General features: G+C 45.5%; 1 protein-coding gene across 17 annotated transcripts in view; it reads left to right on the top strand.

Moving 5' to 3' along the window:
* AP1B1 (adaptor related protein complex 1 subunit beta 1) overlaps positions 1 to 23845 on the top strand; it is an 87436-nt gene that overhangs the window by 11170 nt on the left and 52421 nt on the right. For 6 of the 17 annotated variants that reach the window (XM_043497637.1, XM_038372958.2, XM_043497641.1 and 3 more), the window contains exons 2-3: positions 16118 to 16184; positions 19671 to 19776. In XM_043497637.1, the coding sequence (XP_043353572.1) occupies positions 16148 to 16184; positions 19671 to 19776 (143 nt within the window). In that variant the 5' untranslated portion in view covers positions 16118 to 16147. Of the gene's footprint in view, positions 1 to 16117; positions 16185 to 16528; positions 16635 to 19670; positions 19777 to 23845 lie in introns of those variants that run through there. The other 11 variants (XM_038372962.2, XM_038372957.2, XM_038372960.2 and 8 more) reach the window with 5 other exon arrangements.

The raw sequence follows: 23845 nt of genomic DNA on the forward strand, positions 1-23845 counted from the left end.
CCCATTGCTGCTTGTCCTATCCTCAGATTAAGACCAATAATTTTTCTCCCTCCTCCTTGTAACTGCCTTTTATGTACTTGATAACTGTTACTATGTTCCCTCTCGGTCTTCTCTTTTCCAGACTAAACAAACCCACTTAATTAGACCTTTAATCATATTTGTTGCTCTTCTCTAGACTTTGTCCAATTTGTCCACATCTTTCCAGAAATGTGGTGCCCAGAACTGGACACAATACTCCAGTTGAGGCCTAATCAGTCAGTTTCCTTGCTCTCTAGGGTTCCCAAATAGCCCAAGTGAAAACTGACCAGAGTCTAGGTACTTTGCTGCAGCTGGACAAAGCTCTGAGCAGCCTCAAAGACACTGGTATTGTATGTCTGGCAGACCTAAGGACAATGTTGAATTAGTGACTGTAGTTGATGTTTTGAAGGCTTTCTTTGTGACCACATGGGCTAGAATTTTTTTAAAGAAGGAAGCTTAGATTCTGCAGAAAATTGATGACTCTTGCCTGGGTAAGCTTCATGCTTACCATGGGTGAGAGCATTTATTTATTCCTCCACATGTTGCTCATTTAGAGGCACATATGTTACGCAGCAAATGCAAGTCTGTGCTCTTTATCCTTGACGAACGAGATACTTGAGAGCTATTTGCTTTGCTTTCAGAGAGTAATAAGTGATCAGCTGTTTCCAGCCGCTTTGAGAGTCAGAGATTCTAAGGCCAGAATGGACCATTCTAAGACCAAACGGACTCTGGCTCTTTCCCTGGAGTGGCAGCTGCCCTTGCCTCCTTTCCCTTGCTGTATTAGCATAATACCGTCATACACGTTTTCACCTCGCTGCATGTGTCTCCAGGTGGTGGGAGAAGAGGCTACTGCTGAGAGTTGCTCCTAGCAGAGCTCAGGAGGTCAAGGACTTCTTTCCCCACTCCCAGTGCTGAAGGGTCAGGCCACCTACTTCTCAACAGCTTCCCAGAGGTGGGGGTATAATAGGTGGTTGATTTGGGGAGCTTGATACTTACTGAAAGGACTTTGTCATTTCTTCCTCCGCCACTCAATGGAAAAATTAGTGTCTGGGCAAGGAATGAGACTTCTCATGATCACATGGAAAACAGAGTTGGACTTGTCCTTTGTATAGACCCATTGACCTCAGCTGAGCTTCTCCAGGCATAAATTTGGCTTATTGTCAGCTTTGAGTGCTGTTGTGGTCTTCTCCACGTGCCACTGGAACATTGCACTCAGTTACTGCCTTCAGTCCGACAGCAGAGACATGAGCTGGAAAATTGCCAATAGGATCCAACAGCAGAGCACTAGTTTGGAAGATTAAATACCCTGTGTGTTTACTCTGACAGATAACAGTACTAAAGAATAAGTGATGGCAGAAAATTGGCACAATCTGAATGTCCGCTAGTGGAATTTGAGTACTAGAAGCTTGCTTTCAGCTGAAGCTGAGTTCTTACCCTGGTTACCTTCTAGGATTCAGATGGCTTGGCAGATGCTTGTCAGATGTGGCCAAGCGCATGTAATTTATTTCTCTCCCATCCAAAGACTTTCATAACTGCAGTATCTAGTGCAGCTGTTCCTTGATCTGAGGGTTTGCCTGGCTTGGCCTCTGGCTTATTGGTACTGTAGTGCTTTAGATACACGCTATATATTTGTGGGGTGTTGGCTTTTCCTTTGGTGCCTGCCCTTTAACTTGTCTTTAAAGGCACAGACGTCAGTGAGGCCTAGTAGGCCATATTATATGTATTGTGGTAGCACCTTGGATGTCGCGCACACACATAGTACTAGACAGTTCCTTCTCCAAAATGATTATGGTCTACGTAAATAAGTCAAAGGATCTCAAGGGAAACTGAGGCACAGAACTTTAACATGACTTGCCGTAGGTCAGTGGCAGAACCAGGATTCCATTTTCAGTTTTTTGCTTGTTGTGTCTAGTGTGCTAGGAAAGCTGCTTTACATGCAGTCTGATGATTGTATTTGGATGGAGACTAAACGCTACCTTGATTGACCTCGGATGCTCACTTTTCTCCAACTCGTTTCCACTCCTTCTTTGGAAAGTCAGCACTATCATCATTAAAATCTTGACATGGTCCACCATAAGCTCTGTTAAAGGACTGGCTATTTAGGTTAGAGCCATTTATTCATCAGAGTGTATAGAGTGAAACCAGAGCTTGTGGTTTGTGCTGCAACCATCATGTGGTTCCCACCCCCCCACTTGTGGTTTCTGTTTAGCATTGCTCATACTATGGGTATCCCAGAGCATTTAACAGCATTGAGTAACCTACTGTGGCTGTTGCCACCACTGGGGATCCGGTTCAGCAGGAGTTCTTGTAGCTTGTGACATTACAGCCTGTTTGTTAAAGAAACTGTTTTAACGGCACTAGACTTATCAATTGCTGTCATAGGAAAGGACTTTAAATTTGCATCTGGGCAGCCAGTAATGGGTAGAAGGAACCTCTGGCATCTTGGGACTGGCTTAACTGCATCGTTAAACTTGATGTGGTGCATTGACTCCCAGGATTCCTGACTTCATATTTTAGCAAGTTCAAATAGTCTGTTCCAATTCTTAGGTCAAAGTTGTGCTGTCAGTTTTGATGCTTGGCTTCTTAGCTTCAAACACTTTTAACTCACTAAGCTGAGAGTCTTAAAACCTTGTAAAGTTTTCTGAGAAAGAAAAGAAGAATGGGTCATGATATCTAGCTAGAACAAAGCCAAGCAAGAGAGGCTACACAGATAGAATGGTCAGCATTGATACCAGAATCCTATCTGTTCCCTCAGCAGGTGTTCGTTCACTCCACTCACTCACTCAAAATATTTGATCAACACCTGAAGTTTCTAAAGACATCTGCCAATTGCCAAGACTTTGTCACAATGTGTTTGGTAGGTTGGAATTCCTTTACCCCAACAATCTCTCCCTTGGCTTGCTGGTTTCCTCAATCTGGGTAGGAGTGATGGGAGGAACACAGCAATCTTAGGAAGGATGGCCAGCAGTTAGAGCACTAGGGCTTTGAAGACCCAGGTTCAATTCCCTGCTCCTTCCAGACTTCCTGTGTGATCTTGAGCAAATCACTTAGCCTCTATGTGCCTCAGTTTTCCCATTTGTAAAATAGAGATAATACTTCGCTATCTCACAGGGGTGTGTGAAGATAAATACTTTAGATTGTAAAACACTTTGAGATCTACTGATGAAAACATCCTATATAACAGCTAAATATTTACTTTATTATTAAGCAGGACTGTAAGTGGGGAACAGTACCAGGAACTAAAACATTCTCAATTCTTTCACTTTCCATCTTGTCCCTGTATACTTGTTCTGACGCCAGCTGAAGCTCTAGCTAGTGTCTCCTAAAGGGTTCTTTTCTGTACAGCATGCTGGTGATGTCTGGCTAATTAGCTTCTGCCATGCCTGCTTGAAAGGCAGTGTATTTTTAGTGGTTAGGTGGGTCAGAGGGATTGGCAGTCCAAATACCCGAGTTCCAACCCTGATTTTGTTACGATTCACTTTATGGCCTTGGATGTGATGCTTTGCTTACACTTGTCTCTGTCTGTAATCTGAGGTTAATTCTCACCTTTATAGACAGCATTGAGATCCTTGGATGAAAAGTGCTGGATAAGTGCTAAGCATTTGCCAAGCATTCCTTCACACTTCTAAATGGCTGGCTTCCTTTTGCCAAGATGGTGGTCAAGCCTTTCAGCTCCATATTTCACTCTTTGTAGATCCTCTGCATCCTGATATTCCACCATTCTGAATTGTTTTCCTTAGGTGATATTATCATTATTAGATGGAATGAGACCATATGACCCACTTCTATCCATCACCCCATCTGTCCAGTTTGTATCTTGTAGCCTTTCCCTAAGTGATTATGAAAATAGTCAGTTAACATAGGTTTCAGAGTAGCAGCCATGTTAGTCTGTATCCGCAAAAAGAAAAGAAAAGTACTTGTGACACCTTAGAGATTAACTAACAAATTTATTTGAGCATAAGTTTTCGTGAGCTACAGCTCACGTCATCGGATGCATTTTCCACTGAATTTTCCACTGCATGCATCCGATGAAGTGAGCTGTAGCTCACGAAAGCTTGTGCTCAAATAAATGTCTTAATTAGTCTCTAAGGTGCCACAAGTCCTCCTTTTCTTTTTTTTTAGTTTAACATAATGAATCTTCACTGCCTTGGAAAAAGAAAAGGAGTACTTGTGGCACCTTAGAGACTAACAAATTTATTAGAGCATAAGCTTTCATGAGCTACAGCTCACTTCAGGGAACACATTCCACATCCTGCCCTCTGCACTAAGAAATTTCCCCACACTCATTGCCTGCTCCTAGCTTCGGGCCATGCCCAATGAGAGTCTTGTGGAGTTTACTTTCATTAGGGTTATATAAACATCATTAGTTATGTTCTCTTCAAAATCTTTCATAATTGCTCCCCAGAATGCCTTGTTACCAGTGTCCCTCCCCTCTTCGCATGATATAGTTTACAGGATTGGAGGTACAGCCATAGAATCCTTTGATATGGATCCGCATCCTGTTTGTTTTCCCAACCACTGCCAGATGCTGAGCTAATGGCTTTACATTTCTATCCACTACTTTACAGAGTTTGGTTTTACTGTAGCATGGGATACCAGACCCCTTACACGGATTCCAATCTATTCTCCAGCCTGGAGCTGGGAAGCCAAAAGCAAGATAACAGCATCTGATTCCAATCTGTTCATGCTTGCTCTGAAAACAGGCTGTTTCAGGATCTTGCGCTCTCCTTCCCTTTCGGTATTTCTGCCCCTCTTTGCCTCTGCCAAGGTTCAAGTGAAAAAAATAAAACATTTGGAGATATGGTTTGAGACTCCCCCATCCAGCTTACTCCTCTTCGCACTTGAACCTTAATGAATAAACTACTCATAAAATCCCAGTGTTGGCACCTTGGAGTTCAAGGGGTCCATAAGGATACAATGGATCTTAAAATGGTGGTTTGCTCTCTATTTGAGATCAGATTAAAGATTGGATATGAAAGCATGCACTGTAATATCTGAGAGCTGGGAGACCAGGAAGCAAGAGGGAGCTAGCTGCTTTAGCTAGTGACATGACAGCCCCAGGTACTAGCCCAGGGGTGGCCAACCTGTGGCTCTGGAGCCACATGCAGCTCTTCAGAAGTTAATATGCGACTCCTTGTATAGACACCAGCTCTGGGGCTGAAGCTACAGGCGCCAACTTTCTAATGTGCCGAGGGGTGCTCTGCCACAGGCCCTGCCCCCACTCCACCCCTGAGCCTGCTATGCCCTCGTTCCTCCCCGCCCCTCCCCCCAGCCTCCTACATGCCTCGAAACAGCTGATCCGCAAGTGTGGGGAGGGAGGGGGAGGCGCTGGCACTGGTGGGCAGGAGGCACTGGAAGCAGGGTGGGTGGGAGAAGCTGATGTGGGGCTGCTGACATATTACTGTGGCTCTTTGGCAATCTACATTAGTAAATTCTCGCTCCTCCTCAGGCTCAGGTTGGCCACCCCTGTACTAGCCAAATAGTTCTTGCCCTAGACACTAGGAATCATTCTTGGTGATTCTGTTCTGTTTCGGTATCTAGGCTGTTATTGCATGATGCCTCTGACCTGGACCACTTAGCCATAGTTGTGGCAAAATTCCTCCTCCTTTTGTGTGTCTGATCCCTTGTACTACACACAGTCCCTATGCCTGTGGCTCTTTAATGGAGCGTCTGGCAATTCCTCTGTTTCTTAAAAGGTCAGACCAGTGTTGCATCTCGTCTCCAACATGGGATTGTACCAGCTGCTTCACAGGAAGGGACAAAAAGTTCTCCAGGAGGCAGTTATGTTGCTCTACAGCTTATTTTGAAGCAAGGATGAGAATGTAAGACTGTATAACTCTCGTGTGATAAGAGCAGTATAGTCTTAGGCTGACAGAGGCATTGCAGCAAATCCTCCCTATTGTCATACTGCAAAGAATAGGGTATCCGCAATAATATGCGAAAAGATGCTGCAGCATAATCTGGAAGCTAAGTGCAATTCACCGGTGAGGTTGATGTTCTGTCCTCAGTCACTGAGTAACTCTGCAGAGTGACAGATCTCGGAGCAGCAGCCGGGTTTGTCTGTATCCGCAAAAAGAAAAGGAGGACTTGTGGCACCTTGGAGACTAACAAATTTATTTGAGCATAAGCTTTCGTGAGTTACAGCTCACTTCGTTAGTCTCTAAGGTGCCACAAGTTCTCCTTTTCTTTCTGCAGGAGAAGACATTGATTAAATCCAAGGGAAGTTAGAGCACAAATCTTTTCCTCCCTTTAAACTCATAAAAGCAAGGACATCTGGAAAGGTAAATGTCCAGTCTTACCCTTCAAGAGACAGAGTAATAGCTTTGTGTGGTGTATTCAGGTATGTCTGTGCTGCGGTTAGACACCCATGGCTGGTCCGTGCCAGCTGACTCAGGCTCCCAAAACTTCAGATAAGGGGCTATTTAACTGGGGCTAGGTGTTTGTGCTTGGGCTTGCAGCCTGAGCTCTAAGACCTTCCCACCTCAGAGTCCAAGAGCCTGAGCCTGAACATCTACACCACAGGTGAATAGCTCCTTAGCTCAAGCCCCTTGAGCCTGAGTCAGCTGGCACTGGTCAGCCATGGCTGTCTAACTGCAGTGTATGGATATCTAAGGGATTGAGCAGCCGGCCATGTGAGCGTCACCATCCAGGTACAGGCAAATGAGTTAAGATTACTTTGTGGCAGCCTTCTCTGAATATTCTTTGTAGCAGCTTTGCCCCCTACTGGTTAAAAAGACAAAACTAACAAGAATAATAAAAAACCCTCTTCCTATGTTGTTTTTGTGGCTGAAATACAAGACTGTTTGTCAGGACACCTAAGTTCTCTTCCCAGCTCTGCTACCTTGCACTGCCACTTCCCTGCTGTGTGCCTTTTTCCCCCCTCACTTATAAAACAGGGGTGATATCTTACCTAGTTCACAGGGAGGATGGGCCTTAATTCATTAATATCTGTAAAGCTCTTTACACTTTTCCAGATGGATGCTGCTGTCTAAGTTCAAGAGATTAGCCTCAAAGACGGGCAGGGGGAGGGGGGGATGTAGAGCCTGATTCTTACTTATTGTAAAGCCCCTTTTTGTGTTAATAAGAAACAGGCCCCTAATTCGTCACATCTGGCTTTTTCTTCCTTGTTCCCCTCTTAGCTTGGACAGTGACACAAACCCAGTCAGTTCTCTCCTGTTGGTGATGCTTGGGTTTCCAACACAGAAGTTTACTACTTAAGGAATTTTGCATCATTACGCGTGTACAGAATTCATGCCCCCCACAAATTTCTTTGCTTCCCTGCAGAAAAATGACTTCTGGCAGGAAAGCAAAGGGAAGCCGCAAGAGCGGTCATGTGCCCCTCCCTGGTAGTGCAGGCAGGTCGGTTTGGGTGCCTAGAGCAGCTGGTAGAGGCGTAAATCAAGGCTCCTTTACATTGCCATTGTGGTGTAAAGGACAGTATGGCCTTACAAATGCTTATGGTTCTTTAGTGATTAGAACTGGTCTAAATTTTTGGACTGAAAATTTCCTATCAAAATGTGCTCCATGAACGGTTTGCTACTGACCTTTCTGGGAATGGGTAACGGGATAGATCATTTGATTACCTGCTCTGTTCATTCCCTCTAGGGCACTTGGCATTGGCCACTGTTGGAAGATAGGATACTGGGGCTTTTCTGACTAGGGGTCCTATAAAGGCAGCCAGCCAGTCACGCAGCGGAACAGATGCTAGCAAACAGAGCTGTAAACAGGGGAGTTTGAGTGGGAGTTTGTAAGGGGCATTTGTATTGTGGTGCTTGTTTGGGGTTTGTTTTTGCTGGGGGGGTGGTCTTTTTGGTGTGACTTTTGTTTCCCAGATTAACAGGATTTAGGTGGGAAGGTGATGACAGATACGGAGGCAGCTGTGGGAGTGACTCCTGTAGTGGAAGACACATTGAGGATGACTGGATGTGGAAGCTGTGGTATGTACATGATCCTGGAGGGGGGACCTGGTAAGGGTTTTTTCTGCATGAAATGCCGTCTGATAGAGCTGATGGAGGAAAAGATGCAGGTAGAAAGTCTGAGTTTATGAAGGGGTTTGAGCAGATGATGGAGCAAAGACATGAGGTATCTGAAGGGAAAAGCTCAGACTCACAGATGGAAGCAGGGCTGGGGAATTTTGAGGGGAGACTGGGTGAGGAAAGTGGTCAGTGGAAGATGTGACTGAAAGAACCAGGCAGAGGAAAAGACGGGCTAGTGAAGAAGAAATAGAGCTTAGGAACAGGTTTGCAGAGTTGGAAAATGAAGAAGGGGCTCAGCAGGTACTTGTTGAAGGTGGAAGGGCAAGGAAGAAGAGGAGAGGCTAGTCCTATAGGAAAAGCAGAAGAGTCAAGGGAGACTACACCAAATATGAGCCCCAGGAGGATACAGGATGGGTTGAAGAAGATTATAAGGGAAAATAGGAATGGAAAGAACTTGCAGCCAGAGGGAACAGGGGAGAGACTAGAGAATAGCACCATCACCAGGAAAAGGCAGGCCTATGTGACAGGGGACTTTTTATTGAGAAGAATAGACAGGCCTGTAACTAGAGCTGATCCAGAGAATAGAAGGGGGTGCTGTCTTCCGGGTGCTAAGATACGGGATGTAGACCTGAGGTTGAAAAGGATCCTAAAGGGAGCGGGAAAGAATCCCCTAATTATCCTTCATGTGGGAACAAATGATACGGCTAGATTCTCTCTGGAAAGTATTAAAGGAGATTATGCTAGGCTGGGGAAGACGCTGAAGGAAATTGAGGCTCAGGTGATCTTTAGCAGGATCCTGCCTGTTCCTAGAGAAGGGCAACAAAGGTGTGACAAGATTGACTGTCAACAGATGGCTTAGGCAGTGGTGCTATAAGGAGGGCTTTGGGATGTATGGCCACTGGGAGGCATTCACGGACAGAGGACAGTTCTCTCGGGATGTACTTCATCTGAGTAGAGAAGGAAATAGACTTCTAGGATCAAGGCTGGCACAACTGATAAAGAGAGCTTTAAACTAGGAATTTGTGGGAGATGTCCAGGTAATCTCCATGCCAGATTTTAGCATTGAGAGGGAAGAAGATGAAGTAAGAAAGGATACAGCTGTGGGTAGGAGAATGTATATAAGGAGCGAGGACGGTGTGGATACTAGTCTAATAGGTTCTACTGGCTGTAGAATGACTGTTCCTAATAGGGTACAAAATGTGAGCGAGGCCAAACAGCAAAAATTAAGATGTTTGTACATCAATGCGAGGAGCCTAGGTAACAAAATGGAGGAACTAGAGCTACTGGTGCAGGAAGTGAAACCAGATATTATAGGGATAACAGAAACATGGTGGAATAGTCGTCATGACTGGACTACAGGTATTGAAGCGTGTATGCTGTTTAGGAAAGACAGAAACAAAGGTAAAGGTGGTGGAGTAGCATTGTATATCAATGATGAGGTAGAATGCAAAGAAATAAGAAGCGATGCAATGGATAAGACAGAGACCGTCTGGGCAAAAATTACATTAGGGAAGATAACTTGTAGAGCCTCTCCTACAATAGTGCTTGGGGTGTGCTATAGACCGCCGGGATCTAATTTGGATATGGATAGAGCCCTTTTTAATGCTTTTAATAAAGTAAATACTAATGGAAACTGCATGATCATGGGAGACTTTAACTTCCCAGATATAGACTGGAGGACCAGTGCTAGTAATAATAATAGGGCTCAGATTTTCCTAGATGCGATAGCTGATGGATTCCTTCATCAAGTAGTTGCTGAACCGACTAGAGGGGATGCCATTTTAGATTTGGTTTTGGTGAGTAGCAAGGACCTCATAGAAGAAATGGTTGTAGGGGATAATCTTGGCTCAAGTGATCATGAGCTAATTCAGTTCAAACTGAACGGAAGGATTAACAAAAATAAATCTGCAACTAGGTTTTTGATTTCAAAAGGGCTGACTTTCAAATATTAAGGAAATTAGTTAGGGAAGTGGATTGGACTGAAGAATTTATGGATCTAAAGGTAGAGGAGGCCTGGGATTACTTTGAATCAAAGCTGCAGAAGCCTGTATCCCAAGAAAGGGGAAAAAATTCATAGGCAGGAGTTGTAGACCAAGGTGGATGAGCAAGCATCTTAGAGAGGTGATTAAGAAGAAGCAGAAAGTATACAGGGAGTGGAAGATGGGAGGGATCAGCAAGGAAAGCTACCTAATTGAGGTCAGAACATGTAGGGATAAAGTGAGACAGGCTAAAAGTCGAGTAGAGTTGGACCTTGCAAAGGGAATTAAAACCAGTAGTAAAAGGTTCTATAGCCATATAAATAAGAGGAAAACTAAGAAAGAAGTGGGGCCGCTAAACACTGAGGATGGAGTGGAGGTTAAAGATAATCTAGGCATGGCCCAATATCTAAACAAATACTTTGCCTCAGTCTTTAATAAGGCTAAAGAGGATCTTAGGGATAATGGTAGCATGACAAATGGGAATGAGGATATGAAGGTAGATATTACCATTTCTGAGGTAGAAGCGAAACAGCTTAATGGGACTAAATCGGGGGGGCCCAGATAATCTTCATCCAAGAATATTAAAGGAATTGGCACCTGAAATTGCAAGCCCATTAGCCAGGATTTTTAATGAATCTGTAAACTCAGGAGTTGTACCGAATCATTGGAGAATTGCTAATGTAGTTCCTATTTTTAAGAAAGGGGAAGAAAAAAAAAAAGTGATCCGGGTAACTACAGGTCAGTTAGTTTGAAATCTATAGTATGCAAGGTCCTGGAAAAAATGTTGAAGGAGAAGTTAGTTAAGGACATTGAAGTCAATGGTAAATGGGACAAAATACAACATGGTTTTACAAAAGGTAGATCGTGCCAAACCAACCTGATCTCCTTCTTTGAGACAGTAACAGATTTTTTAGACAAAGGAAACGCAGTGGATCTAATTTACCTAGATTTCAGTAAAGCATTTGATACCGTGCCACATGGGGAATTATTAGTTAAATTGGAGAAGATGGGGATCAATATGAACATCAAAAGATGGATAAGGAATTGGTTGAAGGGGAGACTACAACGGGTCCTACTGAAAGGCGAACTGTCAGGCTGGAGGAAGGTTACCAGTGGAGTTCCTCAGGGATCAGTTTTGGGACCAATCTTATTTAATCTTTTTATTACTGACCTCAGCACAAAAAGTGGGAGTGTGCTAATAAAGTTTGCAGACGATACAAAGCTGGGAGGTATTGCCAGTTCGAAGACGTATCGGGTTATCATACAAGAGGATCTGGATGACCTTGTAAACTGGAGTAATAGTAATAGGATGAAATTTAATAGTGAGAAGTGTAAGGTTATGCATTTAGGGATTAATAACAAGAATTTTAGTTATAAGCTGGGGACGCATCAATTAGAAGTAACGGAAGAGAAGGACCTTGGAGTATTGGTTGATCATATGATGACTATGAGCTGCCAAAGTGATATGGCTGTGAAAAAAGCTAATGCGATTTTGGGATGCATCAGGAGAGGTATTTCCAGTAGGGATAAGGAGGTTTTAGTACCGTTATACAAGGCACTGGTGAGACCTCACCTAGAATACTGTGTGCAGTTCTGGTTTCCCGTGTTTAAGAAGGATGAATTCAAACTGGAGCAGGTACAGAGAAGGGCTGCTAGGATGATCCGAGGAATGGAAAACTTGTCTTATGAAAGGAGACTTAAGGAGCTTGGCTTGTTTAGCCTAACTAATAGAAGGTTGAGGGGAGATAGGATTGCTCTCTCTAAATATATCAGAGGGATAAATACAGGAGAGGGAGAGGAATTATTTAAACTCGGCACCAATGTGGACACAAGAACAAATGGGTATAAACTGGCCACCAGGAAGTTTAGACTTGAAATTAGACGAAGGTTTCTAACCATCAGAGGAGTTTTGGAATAGCCTTCCAAGGGAAGCAGTGGGGGCAAAAGATCTATCTGGTTTTAAGATTCTACTCAATAAGTTTATGGAGGAGATGGTATGATGGGATAATGAGATTTTGGTAAGTAATTGATCTTTAAATATTCAGGGTAAATAGGACTAATCCCCTGAGATGGGATATTAGATGGATGGGATCTGAGTTACCCAGGGAAGAATTTTCTATAGTATCTGGCTGGTGAATCTTGCCCATATGCTCAGGGTTTAGCTGATCGCCATACTTGGGGTCGGGAAGGAATTTTCCTCCAGGGCAGATTGGAGAGGCCCTGGAGGTTTTTCGCCTTCCTCTGTAGCATGGGGCATGGGTCACTTGAGGGAGAATTCTCTGCTCCTTGAAGTCTTTAAACCACGATTTGAAGACTTCAGTAGCTCAGACATGGGTGAGGTTTTTCGTAGGAGTGGGTGGGTGAGATTCTGTGGCTTGCGCTGTGCAGGAGGTTGGACTAGATCAGAATTGTCCCTTCTGACATTAGTATCTATGAATCTAGATGGACCTTTGGTCTGACCCAATACGAGGGTTCTTAAGAGACCAGTGTGATTATATTGTGGTGTTTTGATAAATAAAATATGTATAATTTTGCAGAATTTTTAATTTTTTGGTGCAGAATTCCCCCAGGAGTAGAAGTTGCACTTGGAAGTCATGTTTAAATTTGAAAAAAAGAAAATCATGGGGGAAAATGTATTAAACTTTTTGTGTGTGTGTGTGTGTGTGTGTGGAACCAACCTAATTTAACAGTTCGTTCTGAAGTTCTGCTTATCTAGTATATTGAGGGACTCCTGAATGTCCATGTTGCATGGCTTCAGAGTAGCAGCCGTGTTAGTCTGTATCCGCAAAAAGAAAAGGAGGACTTGTGGCACCTTGGAGACTAACAAATTTATTTGAGCTTAAGCTTTCATGAGCTACAGCTCACTTCATCAGATGCATGCAGTGGAAAATACAGTGGGGAGATGCATAGATATATATACACACAGAGAACATGAAACAATGGGTGTTACCATACCCACTGTAACAAGAGTGATCAGGTAAGGTGAGCTATTACCAGCAGGAGAGGGAAAAAAAACCTTTTGTAGTGATAATCAAGGTGGGCCGTTTCCAGCAGTTGACAAGAACGTGTGAGGAACCGGGGGGGGGGGGGAATAAACATGGGGAAATAGTTGTACTTTGTGCAATGACCCATCCCCTCAGTCTTTATTCAAGCCTAAGTAAATTGTATCCAGTTTGCAAATTAATTTCAATTCAGCAGTCTCTCGTTGGAGTCTGTTTTTGAAGTTTTTTTTGTTGAAGAATTGCAACTTTTAGGTCTGTAATCGAGTGACCGGAGAGATTGAAATGTTCTCCGACTGGTTTTTGAATGTTATAATTCTTGATGTCTTATTTGTGTCCATTTATTCTTTTACGTAGAGACTGTCCAGTTTGGCCAACGTACATGGCAGAAGGGCATTGGTGGCACATGATGGCATATATCACATTGGTAGATGTGCAGGTGAACGAGCCTCTGATAGTGTGGCTGATGTGATTAGGCCCTAGGATGGTGTCGCTGAATAGATATGTGGACAGAGTTGGCAACGGGCTTTGTTGCAAGGATAGGTTCCTGGGTTAGTGGTTCTGTTGTGTGGTGTGTGGTTGCTGGTGAGTATTTGCTTCAGGTTGGGGGGCTGTCTGTAAGCAAGGACTGGCCTGTCTCGCAAGATCTGTGAGAGTGATGGGTTGTCCTTCAGGATAGGTTGTAGATCCTTGATGATGCGTTGGAGAGGTTTTAGTTGGGGACTGAAAGAGATGGCTAGTGGCGTTCTGTTATTTTCTTTGTTGGGCCTTACTCACTACAGGAAACTTCTGGGTACTCTTCTGGCTCTGCAATCTGTTTGTTCACTTCTGCAGATGGGTATTGTAGTTGTAAGAATGCCTGATAGAGATCTTGTAGGTGTTCGTCTCTGTCTGAGGGGTTGGAGCAAATGCGGTTATATCGTAGAGCTTGGCTGTAGACAATGGATCATGTGGTGTGTTCTGGATGAAAGCTGGAGGCATGTAGGTAGGCATAGCGGTCAGTAGGTTTCCGGTATAGGGTGTTTATGTGACCATCGCTTACTAGCACCGTAGTGTCCAGGAAGTGGATCTCTTGTGTGGACTGGTCCAGGCTGATGATGGGATGGAAATTGATGACATCTTCATCATCTGGACCCATGGAAAAGAAGCCCTTGAGGAATTCCACCATGACTTCAACAATGTAGCACAAGTAGAGTAGGGGCATTAGGGGACGAGAGCTGAGGAAGCGTTGTTCTAAGTCAGCCGTGAAAATGTTGGCATACTGTGGGGCCATGATGGGTACCCATAGCAGTGCCACTGATTTGAAGGTATACATTGTCCCCAAATGTGAAATAGTTATGCGTGAGGACAAAGTCACAAAGGTCAGCCACCGGGTTTGTCGTGACATTATTGGGGATACTGTTCCTGATGGCTTGTAGTTCATCTTTGTGTGGAATATTGATGTAGAGGGCTTCTATACCCACAGTGGCCAGGATGGTGTTTTCAGGAAGATCACCGATGGATTGTAGTTTCCTCAGGAAGTCAGTGGTGTCTCTTAGATAGTTGGGAGCGCTGGTACCTTAGGGCCTGAGGAGGGAGTCTACATAGCCAGACAATTTTGCTGTCAGGGTGCCTGAGATGATGGGGTGTCCAGGATTTCCAGGTTTATGGATCTTGGGTAGCAGATAGAATACCCCTGGTTGGGGTTCCAGGGGTATATCTATGCGGATTTGTTCTTGTGCTTTTTCAGGGAGTTTCTTGAGCAAATGCTGTAGTTTCTTTTGGTAACCCTCAGTGGGATCAGAGGGTACATGGTTAACTCTCAATTGAAGGGTTAGTAAAATACCTTAGAAAAAGACACAGATCTAGAACTTCCCAACCAACCTTCTAAAAAGGCCATCCACTGCATGGATATCGGACTCTTGCAGAGTGCCAGCCTTGTAAAGCTTACCTCAGCTGCTTGGGATTATATAATATGGCGTAAAGTGCTTGGCGCAAGTACTACATGTTTGAACTTAAAGGAACGGTGCTTGAGAATTGGTGCCTAGTGTTGGTGACTTGGAAAAGGACCATGTCTTGTGAATACATAGAGTACAGAGGTGAAGACTTGCACTATGTTTTGAGCTGCAATTATTCCCTTACATTTACTGTAGAGGGAGGCTTCCTTGGTACTAGTTTCATCATCAGTTTTGCCTTGTTCTTCCTCTCTTCTGAGAACCACTTCCTATGTGGGGTAGGAGAAGGGCTCAGTGTGCATCTTCACTGGAATAAAATTTTCTTCCTGGAATGAAGTTAATATTGCACTAGTCAAGCTACTTTTAGTTAGTCTCCAGCAAAACTGCTGCTCCCCCCCTTCACATGCTACTCTGAGACTGGTTTGGCTAATATGCCCCATAAAGCTTTGCAATGCAGCAGTTTGTCTAAGAGCCCCAGGTTGTGTTTTTTTCATGAAAAGTGCTGACATGACAGCACTGGATGCAGAAATGCTTGCTTGCTTCACAGAATAAACACAGCAAAGGCAGTACAAACTTCCCTCCACAATGCCCCACTGATGTGCCCGCATGCTCAATTGGGGGGAGGGGATCATCATGTTAGAGATGAGAGGGGGAGCTGAATCTCTTTAGTCCAGTCCTCTGAGGCTTTTGATAAGAGAGCCAGTTAACACCAGTTGGGATGGACTGTGTGGTGGACATCTCCCCATCACCACTGCCCAGTCACTGCAGAACTGCAAGCTGGTATTGAGGCTTGGTCACTATTGAGGTACATTGGATTTGAACCGGGGTAGCAGCAGTGATTACCATCCAGTCCAGCTGGAGAGCCACCAAAATGGGCCAGCTGGGATAATGACACATTAGCTTTCCTTCCCCTACCCACCAAAAGGGCAGTGGGATACACTACGACCTACTTACTGACCCTCCTCTGAGGGTTAGGAGTACCCAGGCACCCTGCCACGCATGTGTCTTCCTGTCCTTGCCGGAGGAGATGAGCACTGCTCCGTGCGTGCTTGGGTCTCGTTGCTTTTCCTGAGGGAGAGCAGAGTTTCTTTCCCCTTGTTTTTTCCCTCCCAGTGCTTCCTCTGCTGTTGCTGCTTCAGCATAAAAGCAGGGGGGTTACCCAGTGTCAGCATTTTGTGTGTGTGTCTGTCTGTCTCTCTCTCTCTCTCTCTCCTCAGACGTGCTACAAACCAGGGACCAAAATGACAGACTCCAAGTACTTCACCACCACAAAGAAAGGTAACGGTGAATGCGCGGGCTGCTTTACCCAAGTTTCCCAACATCTCTCCTGGCCCTCTCAGCTATTCCCAAGGAGGATGCCTCTGCCTGGGCTTGTTAGCACAAGTCCTGCTCACTTCCACGCTGAAGGGTGGGTCTGACTCTGTTCCCAAATTGGGGAACCTCCAAAACCCTGATAATTAGCAATTGCCCGCACCCCACTTTAGCATTTGCCATCTAAAGATAGCTGAAGATGTAGACACAGAAGGAATTTTTAGTAACAGGAACTGTGTAGTATGAAATGGGGGAAAGAAACTGGTTAATGGTTAAAAGCTTTTAAAAACTCTGTTCCTGCTTGTATGCAGTGTGCTAAGCTAGATGACTGGCATATGTGCAGTTCTCTCCCATCCTTTGAGCGAGAGCTGCAGGATCTCCATTTTGTGAACAGGCGAAGGAGCACTGTGCATGCAGGTGGGGTTGGTTGCTAACTTGTTGGTTGGTAACTTGCTCGTTAGTTGCAGACAAAACTGCCCATCATTCAGGCTTTCGAACCCCTGACGGATTCCAGATGGTGATCTAGCTCCCAGGCTGCTGGGTGGCAAAAACAGTTGTTCACCCAGCCTCATTGGCCTGACAGTGAATCGAGACAAGCCTTTTAACTGTCTTATCAGCTTTTGCAGCTTAGTAACACCCATCAGTGCAGCTGTCAGACTGGCCCTTGCAGATGGCCTGTTTCTTTAATGCACTTGTTAAAATGGTTTGGCGGAAAATCCCAATAGGCCTGAAACCTTCACTAACCACTAAAGCAGCAGTGCAGGTGGCTCTTGGGGTGTTAAATTTAAGTATCTGCCAAACCAAGGAAATAATGTAAATGAGTGGGGTCGTAGTTTCTTGCTGTTCAATCCCCTCCACCAGAGGCTTTAGTTACCCCTTGTCAGTGAAAGGTGGGAAGGTTGAGTTAAAAAGAGGGCATGGGAGGTTAGCTGTGATCCCAGCGAAACATTGATAGCAACAAAACTGTCCTCTACCCTCTCATGTCATTGCTGTGACAATAGCATATTCTTTCTGTTGCTGTGCATACACATTTGTATCTACTGCATATGACTGCACCATTTGGTGACGGTGGAGGTTTGGGGACAATGGTGTGTCAGTGTCCTCTGACTCTGAAATTTGAGTCAATGGACTCTGGGCCACAGTGAATTTTCTAGATCACACCCCCCTGGAGCCCTCTTCCACATGCTTAATCCAATCCCTGTCCCCACTTTCCATCCTATAGAGTTTGGCATAACGTGTTACTCTTTGCTGAAGAATGAGCTAGCAGAGATACCACAGGACCCAGAGCTAATGGTGCTGTCAGGCTGGGTTGGATGAGTGGGGAAAATATAGACTTGTATCCTTGCTACTTTTGCCACTTGTCAGCTAGCACCAGTGTGTGGCTCTATGAGAGATGGACAGCTAATCAGAAATGAATGGTCTAGCAGCCTTAGTCAGACCACTGCACTTATCCATGTGAGAGCTGAGCATGTTGCCTCGGAAACTCCACTCCTTCAAAACTGTGGAGGAGAGTGTGAGCTGGCACCCAGCAAACCATTGGCAACCATCTCCTGCCTTAGTCTGGGGACTGTGTTCTCAGAATGCGCTTGGTGTCAGTATAGGACTGGCGTGCTCTGATCATGTGGGGTTGATTCTGCTACTGGAGAAAAGCCTCAGCCATAATTATGACTTGGGGCTGACTCAGGAAGAGTGGGTTCAAGCTTTTCAGAACTTACCAGATAAGTAGTAACTGCGGGGGAGGGATAGCTCAGTGGTTTGATTATTGGCCTGCTAAACCCAGGGTTGTGAGTTCAATCCTTGAGGGGGCCATTTAGGGATCTGGGACAAAAATTGAGGATTAGTCCTGCTTTAAGCAGGGCGTTGGACTAGATCTCCTGAGGTCCCTTCCAACCCTAATATTCTATGACCTAATTCAGCTGAGGAAAGATTGGATGGGCATTGACACTCAGGGATAATGCCTTGTTAGAAAGTCCAGCTTCCTATAGTTGCTGGGATATGAGAGATTCTGGGATACACACCACAGTGCTGTGTCTACCAGACACTCGGGCAGCCAGTGCTGTGATAGGTCAGGTTCAGAAGGTGTTCTTAACATAATCCCTAGAAATGTTTTAATTACAATGAGAACTTGAATTCTGCAGTAATTGATGGCATAGTGCTTTCCCCTACCAGCCCTCCTCTGTTCATAGATTCTCTCCACTGGTGAATGGATTTTTCATGCCTTGCCTGGTTTGTAGCCATCGTGCAGTTAGATTTTGTCTGCTCACCTCTGTTTCTCCTTCTGAATAACTGGGATAATATCTCTTGCACAAAGATGTTGATGCTTAATTCCCTAATGTGCTTTGAGATCCCTAGATAGTTGATACTAAAGAAACACACAGATTCGTAGAAGCCACAGTGAAATTTCAACATCTTTTCAATTCCCTTCTGAAAGTGCTGGCAGTTCCCATTTCTGCATATGCAAAACAATACTTACCAAAGAATTACTGTGTGTTGTGTATTTCAATGAGCTGAAGGGGAAGGTCAGTGAAGAGCTACCCATTGGCTATTGCCAAGTTCCCCCTTGCAGATCCTCTCTTTGTAGAGGAAGTGCCAGGCCTGATTCATAGATTGGAAGGCCAGAAAGGATCATTGTGATAATCTAGTCTCACCACCTGTATAATGCAGGCCAGAGAACAGTGCCACAATAATTCCTGGTTAAGCAGATCTTTAAAAACAAAAGTCTAATCTTGATTTAAAAATTGCCAGTGACAAAGAATCCACCACGACCTTTGGTAAATTGTTCCAAAGGTTGATTACCCTCTCTGTTAAAAATTTGCACCTTGTTTCCAGTCTGAATTTGTCTAGCTTCAACTGCAACAGGATCTTGTTATATTCCCCCCTCTACTCCTTCCTTCCTTTGTGTCGATTTTGCTTCCAGCTAGGTGCCTTTCCTTTTGGATCCCACTGACACTGATTCTGAGCCAGCCAGTAGGGAATTGGCAAATGCAAGCTGTGCTCTCTCTGAGCGCACAGATTCTGAGGCAGTCCCAGCCTGGGGCAGCTATCGAGCCCAAACCTTAAACTCTCATCCCATGAGCTGGTTAGTGCATTGTGTTCCCACTCTGTTTTCTGCCAAGTTATTGTAAACTCTTGTTGGCCCAGGCGGTGTAGAGTACCTGATGGGGGAGAGTAGCTTGGTTGTGGTTATGTTCCTGGCTAAGACCATTACCTAATGTGGTATCTTGAGATGTTACTCTACTGACTGGGCTCCCTTGCCAGCCTGGGTCGAAGAGAGCTCTTTGCCTTCATTTAATAGAAACAGGCAAGCAATTGCTTTTAATTCATGTGGGTAATTGAAATGGAGCATTCATCTAAGCAGCTGACTGTACCTTTCTACCAAAACCCGCTGCTTGCCCCCAGTCCGTCCAGGGCAGGGAATGTTAACTCCTGAATTTCTTTCGCCCTCTTCTCCAGGGGAGATCTTTGAGTTGAAGGCAGAGTTGAACAGCGACAAGAAAGAGAAGAAGAAAGAGGCAGTGAAGAAGGTGATCGCATCCATGACCGTTGGCAAAGATGTCAGGTGCGCTGCCATGCACAGGGTGGAGATGCTTTTGGGATGCCATCTATTGCTGTAGGATTGGAGTGCCCAAACTATACCCAGCTGCAGGGATGCACTGGCAGTGTACCCAGAACCAGAGAGCTGCACCTAATGTGTGTTAAACTAGTAGATTATAGCAGCCAATGTAAACTGCAGGTCCCAACAACAAAGCTCCTTGGATCGAGACCAAATGTTGCATAATGGAGCCTATGGCTTCTTGAGATCTGCCTTCATTTCCATGACAGAAGGCTCCTTTTGGCTCTGTGGGTGATCTGCATGTCAGCTACCCTTTTGTCTTGTGTGAGAGCTGGGTGAGAGTTTGCCTGTCACTGCAGCTTTTGCTCTGAAAGATGAATGTTATATTCAGGTCAAGTAGCCCATCAGCTAGCAAGCTTGACTTGTTTTTAGTAAAAAGAAAAGGAAGACTTGTGGCACCTTGGAGACTAACACATTTATTTGAGCATAAGCTTTTGTGAGCTACAGCACACTTCATCGGATGCATTCAGTGGAAAATACAGTGAGGAGATGCATCCGATGAAGTGAGCTGTAGCTCACAAAAGCTTATGCTCAAATAAATGTTAGTCTCTAAGGTGCCACAAGTCCTCCTGTTCTTTTTGCAGATACAGACTAACACGGCTGCTGCTCTGAAACTTGTTTTTAGTAGTAATCTAGCTAAAGGAGGACTGGGCTGGTTTCCAGATTAGTTTATTGGAATTATTGCTGCTTTCTTAAATTTAACCTTTTTTTTTAAAAAAAAAAAAAAAGCAAACAAGCCCCTTTTGGCAGAGGGCAGATATCTTTGTTTCATAGATCTTGTTATGATGATCCAATAATAAAATATTAAGCTGAGTTCTTCCGTTTTCCTCTCCCCTTTACCTCATCAGGTAGTTGTGTTAAAGAAATATGGCCTGCCTCCCTACGCAGGCTGTACCCCAAAAGCTCTGTTCCCATTTTACAGATGTGGGAAACAGGCACAGAATGTTTAAGTGACTTGTCTAGTCTTGCACACCGAGTCAGTAGCAGAGCTGTGACTAGAACCCAAGGGTCAGGACACAGGTCAGGGCTCCAAGCACCATAGGTTTACATGGCACTTCCCATAGACCTGTTCTGTGCCATGAAGAGCTCACAAAGTAAAACAAGATAGGTCAGTGCAAGACCCAGGAGGACAGTCTAGGAGAGTGAGGAGGGTGGATCTGAAGGAGCAGGATGTAAGGATTGGATGGAGGGTTCCTGGCATGGGAGCACAATGATAGAAGGCACAAAATACAGAAAGGGGGCAAAGGATGTGTCTGTGTAAAGTAAGGTGAGGCGCATAGGGAGCAGGTGTCTGTAGCCAGAGTCTGATCCCTGCATCTAACCAGAGTGAAGTTTCTCTGAAGTATGAGATAAGTAATGACTGATTCCTCAGAAGGGAAGCTACCTTCTTGACACACGAATGCAGAGTAGGGTTTCAAGCAGAATCCATTTGAGTTCAGGGGAAGGCTGGGAGCCTCAAAGTCTTAGATTCTGGAACTTCATCAAGTGTTAATAGAGATTAAGTCAACTGAAGAAAAATATTTAACGTTTGAGCACTTTGAAGATCCTTTTCTCATGCTCGTGAAGGGTTCTGCTTTCTAACAGCTTTGTTGCGCCTCATCAAATGTCTGCGAAGTATCAGGACAATGGTAGCTTCAGAGTCCATTCCCATCAATGGAGAGCATAACAGCGATTTAAGAGACTTTAAACACAGTAAATATTTACTGTCTGGCAGATAACTAATCTCTGCTATATTCCATATGTATGTGTTCCCCCTTAACTGATCCTTGATGTAACACCTCCCCAGAGGTGAAAGTAAGCCAGTATGCCCCGGTACGGCGTACCGGTAAGAGCCAGTGTGCTGTACTGGGACCGGCTTTCCCAGACAGCAATTTAAAGCCCTGGAGTAGCGGCAGCGGGGCTGCAGCGGGATTTAAAGGGCCCCGAAGCTCCAGCCACTGCTACCAGCCCGGCCCTTTAAATCCCCGCCGCTACCCCAGGGTTTGGGCAGCAGGGCTCAGGCAGGGATTTAAAGGGCCCCAGAGCTCCAGCTGCTGGTACCCCCTGGGGCCCTTTAAATCCCTGCCAGAGCCCTGCTGCCCAAGCCCTGGGGTAGTGGCGGGGGCGGGGCTCTGGCGGGGATTTAAAGGACCCTGGAGCTCCAGCCACCGCTACTGCCCTGGGCCTTTAAATCCCTGCTGAAGAAGCCCTGGGGTAGTGGTGGCGGGGCTCTGGAGTGGATTTAAAGGGCTGGGGCGGTAGCAGCGGCTGGGGGGCCCTTTAAATCCCTGAGAGAGCCCGGCCACCGCTACCCTAGGGCTCGGGCAGCAGGGCTCTGGCGGGGATTTAAAAGGCTCGGGGCTCTGGCAGCTGCTACCACAGCAGAACCCCAGGCCCTTTAAAGCTCTGCCAGAGCCCTGGGATAGCAGTGGCAGCTGGGAGCCCCCAGGGCTCCTCAGTGATTTAAAGGGCCTGGGGCTCCACTGTGGTAGCAGCAGCTGGAGCCCTGGGCCCTTTAAATTGCCCCCAAGCCCCGGGGCTCCCAGCCTCCTCTGCAGCTGGTAGCTTGGGGATGATTTAAAGGGCCCCAGGCTCCCAGCTGCCACTACTGCAGCTGGAGCCCTGGCCCTTTAAATCAAGATTTAAAGGGCCCGGGGATTTAAGGCCACCCCTCTTCAGGTTGAGGCCATGCCCTCTGCTCAGGATTCCGGCGTACCAGTAAGTCCTCTAACTTACTTTCACCCCTGCACCCACCCCACATATTGCATCATATTGTTATTAGAATCATAGAAGATTAGGGTTGGAAGAGACCTCAGGAGGTCATCTAGTCCAACCCCCTGCTCAAAGCAGGACCAATCCCCAACTAAATCATCCCAGCCAGGGCTTTGTCAAGCTGGGCCTTAAAAATTTCTAAGGATGAAGATGCCACCACCTCCCTAGGTAACCCATTCCAGTGCTTCACCACCCTCCTATTGAAATAGTGTTTCCTAATATCCAACCTAGACTTCCCCCACTGCAACTTGAGACCGTTTTGCTTCTTGTTTTGTCATCTGCCACCACTGGGAACAGCCGAGCTCCATCCCCTTTGGAACCCCCCTTCAGGTAACTGAAGGTCCTCATAAGTCATGTGTTTCAGTCCCCTAATCATTTTCGTTGCCCTCTGCTGGACTCTTTCCAATTTGTCCACATCCCTTCTGTAGTGGGGGGACCAAAACTGGATGCAGTACTCCAGGTGTGGCCTCACCAGTGCCGAATAGAGGGGAATAATCACTTCCCTCGATCTGCTGGCAATGCTGCTAATACAGCCCAATATGCCATTGGCCTTCTTTGCAAAAAGGGCACACTGTTGATTCATATCCAGCTTCTTGTCCACTGTAATCCCCAGGTTCTTTTCTGCAGAACTGCTGCTTAGCCACTCAATTCCCAGCTTGTAGCGGTGCATGGGATTCTTCCTTCCTAAGTGCAGAACTCTGCACTTGTACTTGCTGAACCTCATCAGATTTCTTTTGTCCCAATCCTCCAATGTGTCTAGGTCACTCTGGACCCTATCCCTACCCTCCAGCATATCTACCTCTCCCCCCAGTTTAGTGTCATCTGCAAACTTGCTGAGGGTGCAATTAATCCCATCATCCAGATCATTAATAAAGATGTTGAACAAAACCGGTCCCAGAACCAACCCCTGGGTTACTCCGCTTGATACCGGCTGCCAGCTGGACATTGAGCCATTGATCACTACCCCTTGAGCCCAACAATCTTTCTATCCAACAGCTTTCCAACAGCTTTCTATCCACTTTGAAGATGCTCTTCCCTCTCTTTGTTAGGTGGATCCCATCTATTCCTAGCAATCCTTCTTCCCAGAACTACCTCCCATGGTCAAAAAATCCAAAGCGCTCTCTCCGACACGACGTGTGTAACTGTACATTCACCTCCACAATTTGACGGTCCCTACCTGGGCCTTTTCCTTCAACCGGGAGGATGAAGGAGAACACAACTTGTGCCTCAAACTCCTTTATCCTTCTTCCCAGAGCCACATAGT

The sequence above is a fragment of the Dermochelys coriacea genome, chromosome 15 (assembly GCF_009764565.3).
Source record: "Dermochelys coriacea isolate rDerCor1 chromosome 15, rDerCor1.pri.v4, whole genome shotgun sequence".
In the NCBI taxonomy this organism is placed as follows: domain Eukaryota; kingdom Metazoa; phylum Chordata; order Testudines; family Dermochelyidae; genus Dermochelys; species Dermochelys coriacea.